At 36.5% G+C, this 12,272-nt stretch overlaps 1 protein-coding gene across 1 annotated transcript; it reads left to right on the top strand.

The window, feature by feature from the left end:
• Positions 1-628: 628 nt before the first annotated feature.
• cnrip1b (cannabinoid receptor interacting protein 1b) lies at positions 629-6,893 on the top strand. Its single transcript, XM_088609993.1, has 3 exons — positions 629-1,160; positions 2,006-2,150; positions 6,069-6,893. The coding sequence occupies exons 1-3, from the start codon at positions 982-984 to the stop codon at positions 6,231-6,233; spliced, it is 489 nt and encodes a 162-aa protein (XP_088466119.1). The 5' UTR covers positions 629-981; the 3' UTR covers positions 6,234-6,893.
• The last annotated feature ends 5,379 nt before the right edge of the window (positions 6,894-12,272 follow it).

The following is a 12,272-nucleotide window of genomic DNA, read 5'->3' on the forward strand; positions in this document are numbered from 1 at the left end:
ACCTTTCATTCAGACACAGCTGGAACTGAGCTGTTTAAATTTAGTTTGAAAGAAATAATCAGTTGATTAATTACTGTCTGCGAGTACTGCAGCTGGCGTAAAATCAGCCCAAACAAGTTTCTGTCGCAGAGTACGTTGAAAGCCATAAAAATAAATTTAACGGCTATACATAAACATGATAGCCTTAATTGAGAGCCATACACGCGTAACTAAAGGGGAAGGTATCTTGGCAGTGGGACTGTGCTTTATTTTTAAGACGTGTGTGCGAAGGAGTGCGTATTTGGTTTTACCCTTTAAATTAAAGGCACCGATAAACTGAATTCTTTCTTGTTTCAGCACTCTGGACAGAGAAACGTAGACATACTGTACACATTTTACATGTATGGACTAAACTGGCCTCTGGGTTCATACTGATGTATTTAACAGTAATTAAATCTATTACCACATGGTAACTGAATCATCCGTGTTGGTTACAACTAAGTCTCCGTCCACCTTATTTTTCTAAAAAATATTTTTCATACGTTTTTAAGAACTATCTCAATCTAGGTGTATCTATCCCCGACGACGTTCCATCTACCTCCACGTATCTATTACTTCAAGGGTGTGATGAAGCGGCAAAACACATTTCAAGAATCGCTTATTTCATCCAACCCATTTTCAACTGCTTGTCAGGACAAAAATAATAACGTCTCTTCAGAAGTAGAGTTTTATAGCAGCCGCAGTGGCAAATACGAGCTCTTACATTTCCCTGAGACGTGCATGGTGGATTATCTCCGCAATCAGGAAAGGATTACGGGCAGAATTGAAATTTGACTGGGACTTTTATCGGCAATGTGCTTCTACGTTTTCCTCCCGTGGGGAGCACGTCACAATATCCTCCTATTATTAGAAATTCACTCTTGAGCTCTCTTGCGCTCGCTATCAATTCCGTTGCTAGGGAATTCAGTTTTTTGTTTAAATCAGGAATAATCTTTATGCATAATGGGCGACATTCCACAATTAATTAAGATCAGCGTTTCTCTTAAAATACAACCCAATGACGGGCCGGTATATTTTAAGGTGGATGGTCAGAGATTCGGTCAGAACAGGACAATAAAATTGCTAACCGGTTCAAAGTACAAAATTGAAGTGGTTGTGAAGCCTGGAGCAGTTGAAGCCACGTAAGTACAAATATTTACACACTATATGCATTAAAAACGGACCTAGATTAACACATATACCTTCACGTTAATATTGCTATCTAATTATAACAGCTTTTCATTCAAAAGTGTGATCTTTTATGAATCCATTGACGTCGTCTTTTCTTTCTTTCTGTGATAATTGTCTAGGCCCTTGCTTTATTTTATACTTTTCATATAGAACAGATTATTTTAAGTATTGATTGTACATCTGTAAGCGAACCCTAGGTGTATTCCGATAATTAAAAATGCATTGACAGTTTCACGTTTGCATATCGCTCTGTTTTAGTGCAGTCACACTATCTTTAGTGCATAAGAAACAGACGGTATAAAATACGTCTAAATAATTTTAATTCAAATTATATACCTTTTATTCAATTCAAGGGCAAGATATTGACAGAAGGTGCGGCCAGATTGCTGCTCCCAGCTGCTTGGCAAATCCACTGTGGAGAATAAATCCTCCCACCATTTATGTCGGGAGAAAGGTTGTTTTTATTACTGTGCCGTCGGACTGACCTATTTTTTTCGTAATGAATTTGTAACTGTGTGCTCAGAACCATGCTGCGGTCCCTAAACTATCAACGACAATATGTTCACGTACTGGCAATATACAGTATAGCTACAGTAGCTACATTCTGAACAACCGATGCTGAGCTCAGTTTGACAGCAGCCGGATATCGGTTCATTGGTGTGTGCAAGAGAACGCAGTTTTCTCCGCGAGTTGACTTAAAACCGGCGCTAGTTAATGCCAGATCGGTGGTAACAGTGTGCTATAGTACTGCTGAGTTTCATATTAGACTAACCAGGATATTCTTTGTGATGAACAGCTCTATGGGCATAGGCGGGGTAAACTTCCCGTTGGAACAGAAGTCGAAGGACCCTCAAGCCGTCACGTACACCGGGTTCTACGATACAGAAGGAGTGACCCATACCAAAAGCGGGGAGAGACAACCCATACAAGTGAACATTCAGGTAGTATAACCGGAATTCAGTGGACATTTCCCATACATTTTATGACTATTTTTCAGATTGTCCAGAGGGTCTTTTAAAATGGATATTTTTCAGTATTTCAGGATATTCACGTTTCCCAAGTCACTGACATTATTTAAATTCTGTACCTTGGAAACAAGCTCCACCTTCCAGACAGGATAGGAATGAATTGGGGTTGAAAAAAAAAACAAAATACCATTCATATGTTAAAATATCTATTAAAAATACCATTGATACCATCAGTGCTGTCAAGGTCAATATCTACATGCTTTCAACGTTTGTTAGATTATTTTGGTTCTTTACAGATCCTTTCCCACAGTCCACCCAATAAAATATTGACTCTTAAGATCATATTTGAGGTTGCTCTGATACCGTTGCCAGACTCAGCTCTCCCTGGGGCTTCCCTGACCTCTAACCCACTACTACAGGCCTTGTCATTACAATGACATAGTATTCAGTTGCAGTATAAATACAAAGGCAGTGATTTACTCAAAAGTATTCAGACCCCTCCAATGAAGGAAGGTGCCATTTTGTGAAACTGCACAATGATGAACATTTTTTTATTCATATTTTATTCAAAACCTGAAAGCTCAAAATGGAGATTCTGCATATAAGATAATTTACAATGCCAGCAAAAAAAACAGAAGAGAAAAAAACTGAAATATGTTGATTGTGTAAGTAATCAGAACCGCAAATTCAATATTTGGTGAAGACACCTTCAGCAGTACTTGGGTAAGTCTCTATCAGCTTTGCACAGTCCCTCAGTGCAGTTTTTGCCCATTCTGGATTTGGTCACGCTATCTCGAGTTTCCTGGGGATCACTTATGGACAGTAGTTTACATGTTTTCTATAGATTCTCCAAAGGATTTAAATCAGGACTTTGACTGTGCCACTCAAGGGCATTCACTTTCTTATTCTTAAGCTACTCCAGTATCGCTCTGGCCTTGTGTTGTGGGTCATTGTCCTGCTGAAAGGTGAATTTTTGTCCCAGTTTTAGGTCTGAAAAGTTTGTCTCTTAGTTTTTGGCTCCATCTATGTTCCCTTTAGTCTTGACTAATGTCTCTGCTGATGAGCGTTACACCTGACATCCCTCCCTAAAGGGTGCTCCACTACTCCCGTTATTGTTCCTGTGATTGTTGCTTAGCTCCCCAGGTGTACCCCCTTATGTGTATTATTTAAAGACTAGCTCCTCCAGTCCTCGGGGCTCATCATTAGGGTAAGGATGTTGCGAGGCCCGCCTAGCACCAGGAAACCCTACGTCCGTCTCCTGAGCCCATAGGCCTCATCCCCGACACCTCCCGCTTCCTGAGCCCGGGGTCTGGAGGATCTCGCCCTGTCACCCTTGGACCTCCGTGTTTTGTCTGTTCGCGTTTTCCCCCTTCCCGGGGATTTTAACCTTGTCGCGTCCCAGGATGGATTACTCGCTGCTGGACTCCAGACTGTGCCCTGACCTGCCTTTGGACCTGTTTGGATTTGGATGCCATTCTTTGTCTCCCCCATTCACTGTCTCACAGACTGGCACTATTATTTTGTGCACTATTAAACCCCTGTGTGTTTCCTTTTACCACGCCTCCTGTTTTCTCCAGCTCTTACCGCATCGCATAGGGTCTACTACAAGACCTGACCGTAACAATGAGAAGCAGAACTATAACATAATGCTGCCACCACCGTTGACTTTAGGGATGTAGGGATTTTACCTTTAGTTTTTAATTTGGAATGAAAGCTCAATTGTGTCCTGTCTGACCACAAAACCTTTTGCTAGATGTTTGCAGTATTGCACAGGTGCTTTGTTGAAAATCCCACCCATGTGAGATATGAAGATTTCAATTTTTGTAGCTCCTTGTAAGCCACCGTTACTAGGATATTGTTGGCCCCTAGACATTTTCTCCCATCTCAACCACTGAACTCTTTTAAACTTGCTGTTAGATTCATGGTGGCATCAGTAACCAGATTACTCCTCGCTCTGCCGCAACTTAATGATCAACTTCAACTTGTTCAAGGAGATCTTTCAGGTTTTTTAATGTTTTATACTCTTCTCTGAAATTAATTCCCTTGATATACTCCTCTCCTGAGTTGTTTTGAAAGTTCATGGTTGAATCTTTACTTGAATTAACAACCAGGCAGATGGACCTTACAGAGATAGGTGTTTTCATTCTGAAATCATGTGAACTTCTCAACCTATAATGTGCTTCTTAAGGTAATGTAACCTAAGTGCTTGCAATAGATTAATTTAGGTTTTCCATGGTTTTCCATTTCCAAGGGTTTTAATACTTATGCCATAATAACTTTTCAATTTTCCTTTCATATTGATTATTTATTTACTTTTTCCTTTTTATTTTTGCCTTTAATATGTGGAGTAGATTGTGTATAAAGCAAATATTAATTAAAAGTTTTCTGACTCTTTATAAGAGGAGTAAGAATGTATGGTATCTGCACTTTCTTAATTAGGTACAGAACACTGTGATATGGATACTGCTTATATTCACAGATGAAAACATTCTAAAAGAGTCCCATGTAATTGTTGTTTATCTTGAAAAGAATAGGATATCATTCCTTTTGCCCTTTTTCTCCTTAAGGCCTCCAAGTTCTTCCATATATTCAGCTCTTAAGGACAGATTGAAGCAATAATTGCTCAAGATCTGTCCAACATTCTGTCCAATATTATTTAAATGCAGGATTTTATACATTAGAAATATGTTTCAGTGTTTAAAATTCTTCTCACATTACTGATATACATGTAGCTTGGTTTGGAATTGATCAAGTCAGATTTCAGATCTGTATTTGGTATTCAGGAAACCCTCAACACAAGATTTTCCTTGGTATCTTGAGGTTTTTTACAATAAGGTACTTTCTGTCATGACTTTAATTTGATTATTAGAAATCTGATCACTCCAAAGTACTAGTAGAATGTGATACCATCAACAAGCTAATATGATCTTCCTTGATATTTTGTTAACTAATTTAATAGTTATTAAAGTTTAAAAACAGGCCCTCATTCTTATTTTTTGTTTATTATATAAGATGGAAAGTTTATAAGTTTATATTTAAAGCAGAAAAGTTCAGTCAAATAATAATGAGATACTGAAATCTGTTTTCTGTGTATTTGTATTTTGCAAATGAAAAACATATTCAAAAAACACTGTTTATTTAGTTAATTAAGAGAAACACTGGCCAACTTGGCAGTACCTTTGTTAAATTACTAAAACATAGCTGTTCAGCTAACCTGGTAATAAATTAAGATTTCCGCCAAGACTGATCAGGCTCGGTGGAAAAGGCAAGGAGCCAGGGCTTCCTGCAATTAAATCCCAGTTACTGAGAAACATCAACCATTTCTTGTGGTCTCTTATTCGTCTAGCCAGTGAAGCCAGTGTTGATGAAATTAATATTGTAAAAGGCACCATCTGTAAATGAAGTGCTGCACATGGTTTACCGCATATAGAAAGGAGTTACTGGCTTCAGGTGAAGTATAAATAAGGAAAAGATGAGGACAGCCTACTCTCCTAGATCACCATATGCTGTGTAAATATTGATGCAAAACTGAAAATGGATCATTTTTCGCACAGTCTCCTACCTCTACATACAGTATACTGTAATCTTTACCTGACTGTTAAAATAGCAAATCATTTTTGAAGTTTATCAAATATTATGTTCATGTACCCAATGTAAAACATTTACAGTACCTGCGTCAGGTAGCTTAGTTTTGCAGTAAAGGTACCCTCAGGCGACTCCCATAGTCATAAATTTTCTGTGACACAGTTCACCTTTGGTCATGTCGTATTTCTAATATGTGTTTTTATTGATACTGTAAATAATTCAGAAGCAGTTCAAACTTGCATAAATCCATTGTGGTTTCCATGAAAGGAAGCATGAGCTTGTCTTGTATGTTTTTTTTTTTAACAGTTCAATGATGTTGGGACCTTTGAGACAGTCTGGCAAGTAAAGTATTATAACTACCACAAGAGGGACCACTGTCAATGGGGAAACAGTTTTGCAAGCATTGAGTATGAATGCAAACCCAACGAGACTCGCAGCCTCATGTGGATCAACAAGGAGATGTTTGTTTGAGGTTTAACCACACTATCAATATTCATTATCATTAATAATTAAAAAATGTTGAACTTATCTAAGGACTTTTGAATATCAACCAGCACAAAGCTTTATCATAGGCGTGCATATCAAAAGAGTAAACTCTTTGTTCTTATATTTTGCGGTGGAATATCATTGTGTGCTTATGTTGGCAGGTTAGTCTGAATTCTGTCTGGTGAAGTGATGTTGAGTGAACAGTGTGATTTGCTTTCCTGTTTTAAAGATTTATGTTGTTCAGTTTTGTGTACATTTGTTTAATTTGCCTACCTCTGGATAGCACAACTTTATAACATTTTAATAGACAAATGTAACACATTTATTTCATTATTATTTATTATGTTTTTGCAGATATGGCCATATCATAATTTCCTGTTGTTTTAGCATATCTGTGGTGCTTTGATTAAATATTTCTGTAACTTGTGAAAACAAAGTCAGTATCATTGAGTAAAACTTTTGAAATGCTTAATATCTTTTTGTAAAATGAAAAATTGTATTATGTGTTATTTTCTAATGTTTAATTATTTTGAAAGAGAATGCCTCATATGAAATACAGGAGGTTGATTAATCTTTTGAGCCCAGAAATGATATCCAGATGCAGACTATCACAAAACAAGATGCAATAAATTGATTGAAAACCTGCCTGTCTGTCGGTGTGCCTTCTTTTTCTGGTCAAAGAAAGTCAGAAGTGAAATAAAAAGATTTTCTGCGATTCTTTGTGCAAAGGCTGAAAGGAATTAAAAGCTGGACGATTGCATGCAGTCCTTTTAAATGCAAAAAGAGCAGTGCAAACAATGTTAAACTACATTTCACTCTGTGTTCACTTAGTTTACCATTGTAGCCTTTTCACACACTGTATACTTAGTTCAACTTGAGATACAAAAACAAAACTGATTAACAAAGTACATATATATTGCATTTTCTTCTATAAAAAAACAATTTACAACACAGATAAATGTCTGTCTTCTGTATGTTCCTCTACATTATAGCTGTTCAACATTCCATTAAACATGAATTAGGTTAATGTCTCCAGAGCAGCAAGCGGAATGAATACTTTAAGTATTAAAATACTTTTCAATCAGTTTTAATGATGGAAAACACATTTTGGAACTGAGTAAAAAAAACATTTTTTTAAGGCAGTCTGGTTAAGGGAATGCCAAATTGCGCCAATTTCTACAATTTAGAAACATATATCTTTGGCAGACATATGAACAAAGAAAGGAAAGGGTGTATCAAAATAGTATATATTTTTTTTGGGGGGGTTGAACGATAAAAGATTTTCATGAATTGAATAATCGTAATTTATGATGCCATGATACTTTCATTGTTCTTCTTGCTGTTCCTTTTCTCTATACAATAATTTACTGTTTGATACGTATGAGGAACTGATTTCTAGCAGAGCTGCTTTACGATTGAAACCAAAGTTCTCCTTCTGCAAGAAATCAAACATTTCCCTTTAAAATCTCAGAGAACAAGGTAGCTGAGCAGCCTCTACCTTCCGTCTTATCTTTGGCAGTTATGAACTAAAGTTTGAATTAAATTGTAGTTTCAAGGTATTGGAAAGAATGGCGCTGTCTTCAAAATACAACTGCAAGTTGTAAATTCAGTAAAACTGTTTATGACATAAAAATGTAATTTAAACTTTTCAAAAAATGGTCTGCTATCCTTCATTACTCTGGCTGCCTTATTGATTTGTATCATTCATACTTTTCTTTCAAAACCTCTAGATGGTGCTAGATGAGTGAATTACACTATTACCATTCCCAGCTAAATTAAAAGTATCAAGAAAATCAATTTTGAATTAGCCACGTATAATTATAGGAGGAACACATCTGCTGGTGAATTACCATTAATATTTATAATATGGGCAAAAACTAAAATATCTTATGTGGAAGTTAAGAGTTTAAAATTAGCCAAACATGATTTGCTTTGACATCTAATCTGATCTGAGCCCAATAATTTAATTGAAAATTGTTTCATTTTCAGAAACAAAAAGTCATCAGTGGTGATATCAAAGAGATCCAGATGGGTTCCTTCAATGCTACTAAGCACACACTATATTTAGGTGCTCACCAAGTGAAAGGTTACATGTGCTTTTATAATAGAAGGGCACCAAGAGGGACCATATTGTGCACAATGCTTTGATGTTTTCTTCTCTTCCCATAGCTATACTTTTCCAGCCTGTGCTACTCAAAAGGATTTGCACACTTTGCACATCATCAAAGCCAAAAGGATATTTTCTACGACAAAATAGATGATTTACCATCGTTTAGAAGATTTCTCTAAATTGTTTCAACGTAATGAAGAAAAACACAGGCGAAAGACGCATAATAAAATGTCTTAGACGCACACGACTGTGTGACACTTTCCATGAGTACATCTCAGAAGGAGTCCTCTTCTGAAATTCAGTTTACAGCCCGCACTCCTTCACTCCAAGCCCTTAAAACTCAAATTACCAGGAAAAATATATTTATGACTTTGGCTATCCAGGGAACAACTGTATACTTCTGCAGTAGAAAACATCAGGGTCAAGACATTGATAGACAAGACAATAAATAGTCTACCTGAAACATTATTTTGAAGTGATGGTGTTTGAAGCTGGAAATATCTTCACAAGGGTGGGAGATTAAACAGGGCAATGCAAAATATTTTCATTCAGTGGTATGCAGTGAGGCTGCACAGAGAAATAGACTGCATTTACTATTGTTATTTATGGTTGATATATTTGAAGTAAGATGCTCTATGTTTTGCAGTAAGTGGGTTGTGCACAAATATTAAAAATACACATTTTTAAAAGAATGCAGGGTTTTCCAAAGCAAAATATTATAATAGCTTTTAATACACTTTTAAGATTATTTACCAAGCAGACAGTAAGCAAGTAATACTGGCAACTCACATTTTATTTAAATAATTTTTCTATGTTATGCCTAGTTTAGTGAACATAAACACCAGAATAAGAATACAAGTTTGAGTTCTTTCTTATTTGTTTGTTGAGAAATGTTCTTGGGGGCATTGAGTAGTCTAATCTGGCACAGTCCAACAGAATTTAAAAGCTGATACTTCCTAGCAGAAGTTTGGGCAACTCATGCCTGTTTTGAAATCAAACCTATGTTAAGTTCCAAGTAATTCTCTTAAATCAAATGCACTTCGTATAAACAGTTTGTGGACAAGCTTTCCTTTGCTCATAATTTTACCACTTGCTGTTTTGTAAACACTCATCGGTGCCTGACAAGTACTGTTACTCCAGTAACCTGGAGGTCCTTCAGTCTGAAGAGTACGTCTGTAACCAGCTGAACTGGTTTTACAATTAAAAGCTAAATAGATTTTAAATCCCAAAGTAAATGTTTATTTCATCAATACTGAGCTATGTCAAGCTGATTTTGATAAATGGGCAGAAACCAAAATGGGTTTATATTTAAACAGATGGTCAAAAGCTTTTACCAAATGAAATCTTAGAACATGACCGTATACAGTTTACAGAATAAGCTATAAAGCCCCGAACCTGCCTTTTACAATAGGACTTTAGATTTATATTTTCAAGACCCAATACTTTTCCAATACTGGCAATCACAGAGGGAATTTTATAAATAATAAAAACCGAATTATTGTGAATTAAAGAGCTCCTTTCATGTAAAATCTCTCTGTATAGCTTCAAATGTGGAGTCATGAAAAATTAAATTCTTCTTTGCTAATGAGTAATAGAAGCAGAGCAACAGAGCAGTAAAAATCAAGACCACCAGAGGCAAGGAGTCTGATTCCTTGCTTCCTTAGAAATTAATTAGCTTAGCTAAAACAGGATTTTTCCTATGCTATTATTATTTTCTTTCCATATTAAAATATTATGTACAGTATTTGACTGCCCTAAATAAGCCGAAAAAGACATATATAAGCTGAATGCATATGTACTCATTTTACATTCAGCATTCTAAAGTCAGTCGTTTTGTAATATTAACATAACCCACGTATTGTTTACAATGAGCATTATTCTTCTTCGTATAATAAAAGCATGGAATATTCCAAGCGGATATCCTGAAGGGAAACATTTTTATTGTGTAGTGCAAGACTACTGAATTTAATGAACTAAACTAAAAGTAAAAATTGCATATTCATGTTCCTCTTTCTTAAAATGTGGTGTTTACTGTATGTATGGGTATCAACAAAAATATTGACAAGATGATTATACGACCTGTAAAACACAAAGGCACTCTATGATTTGCTGGGTAGATTTTAATGTCTCCTCCACATGAAAAAGACCATTTGAAGTAAAATAAAACTACGACATGAACAGTAAATGTTTACTCCGTTAGCTTAACATTCTAAATGAGCCGTGTTTTTGAGTGCTATTATTAGAAAGTTAATAGATTAAAGTGAAAATGAGGTTTGGACTAGTAGAAGTTCCAGCATAGTTCTAAAATCAGCTTTTTGTCAGCCAGCAACCTGACTGCAAGTGTGTGGAAATGCGGTGGTCTGGGCATATTACTGTCAACAGAACAGCTGTGGTGGTCTCTATGAGCTGTTCCTGCTGAGAGAACTCGGAGACAGATGCCACAGTATATTATACCAATGGATTATTGCAACGGGTCGAGATACATCTCCATGGATCAGTTTTTAATAATAACTTAAATGCTGCGTTTTTACATCTTTTTTGGTCATACTTGGCATATCAGAGTCGAATGTTTTAGCAAAATATTTCAAACCTGTGATCGTTAGGAAGACGAGATACCACAGATTGTCTGGCATTGCCCCGGTTTCCCAATATATCACAAAATCACAAGCTTCCCACCTTCTCAGAAACACTCGGGTGTGAAGACACTGGAGAGAAGCTTTCTGTAAACTTCCTTACGATACCACGTTTGATGTCACAAACTTTAGTGTGTGTGATACAGTTACAGAAAATTGGATTTTTGTTTTTTGTTTTCCCTTGCTTTATGTTAAAAAAGAAGACAAAATAGAAGGGTTATGTTTTAACAGCAAGGGAGTTAAGTTTCATCAAGCATTTTAGTGGGACGATGTGCCCCAGTTTTAAACTTTAATTGGGTCAGCCTAGATATTAGTTCCCTTATGAAACGTTCCTGTAGAATTCTATAGACCTGGCCCTTATGGCAGTGGTCTACAGAGGAGTTTTTCTGAGTCATAAAATGAGATTTTTGGGAGATTAAATTCATAATCTGAAATCATTCTAAAGAATTTTGGTCCAAAGAGAATAACAGGTTATCATTAAAAGTTTAAAACAAAAACGCCCTTTTGCGCACCGTGGCCATAACCTTTGTTCAGAAATCAAAATCACGGCTTTAAGTACTGCCTGCAGAATGCAACAAAATAACTATTGCCTTTAGTTCGAAGAACAAAAATACTTTCCTCTTACGTCGGGACACGTGGATTGTGTTTACAATGTTTATGAAACGTCAATTTATATAACTTAATACCAAATATAGGGTTTAAAAACGCAGTTTTAACACACCATTATAACTCGGGGATCCACTTGGCACCAGTTAATGACTTGGCTCCTGAATTATGAAAACAACATACTGCATTCTATGGAAATAAAAAAAAACTATATTTTTCATTCTAAGGGACAGCTATCACCTTTTGTTCTGTTTTTTTTTAAATATTCTTCGCAATGCATTTTAAAGAATTTTTTTTAAAACTGTATGGCTTGGTTCCAAAGCAGAGTGGAAAATGGTACCCAATCTGCCCACAAATATTGGATTTTATCGTGCTGTTCACAACAGGTATGCAAGGGCATATCCACCTAATGCCATGTACAGAACAAAAGGGGGTGGGGGGTGGGGGGTGGGGGGATGTACAGATAAAATAAGGGAATGCAATTAAAAAAATAAAGCCTCGCAGGTAGTGACTTCGCCTGCTATATTTTATCTTAATCAGATATCGCCTTGAAGGCCTCACTTCGAACGTGCAGAAATCAAAGCACGGAAAACAAACATGTACCATCGACACGCACGGGCGTGGACGGCAAAGCCGCCGTAGGGGCGCACGTATGCAAATACGCCGCTCTCGTTT

Source organism: Lepisosteus platostomus, chromosome 17 (genome assembly GCF_059453375.1).
Source record: "Lepisosteus platostomus isolate fLepPlt1 chromosome 17, fLepPlt1.hap1, whole genome shotgun sequence".
Classification (NCBI taxonomy): Eukaryota; Metazoa; Chordata; class Actinopteri; order Semionotiformes; family Lepisosteidae; genus Lepisosteus; species Lepisosteus platostomus.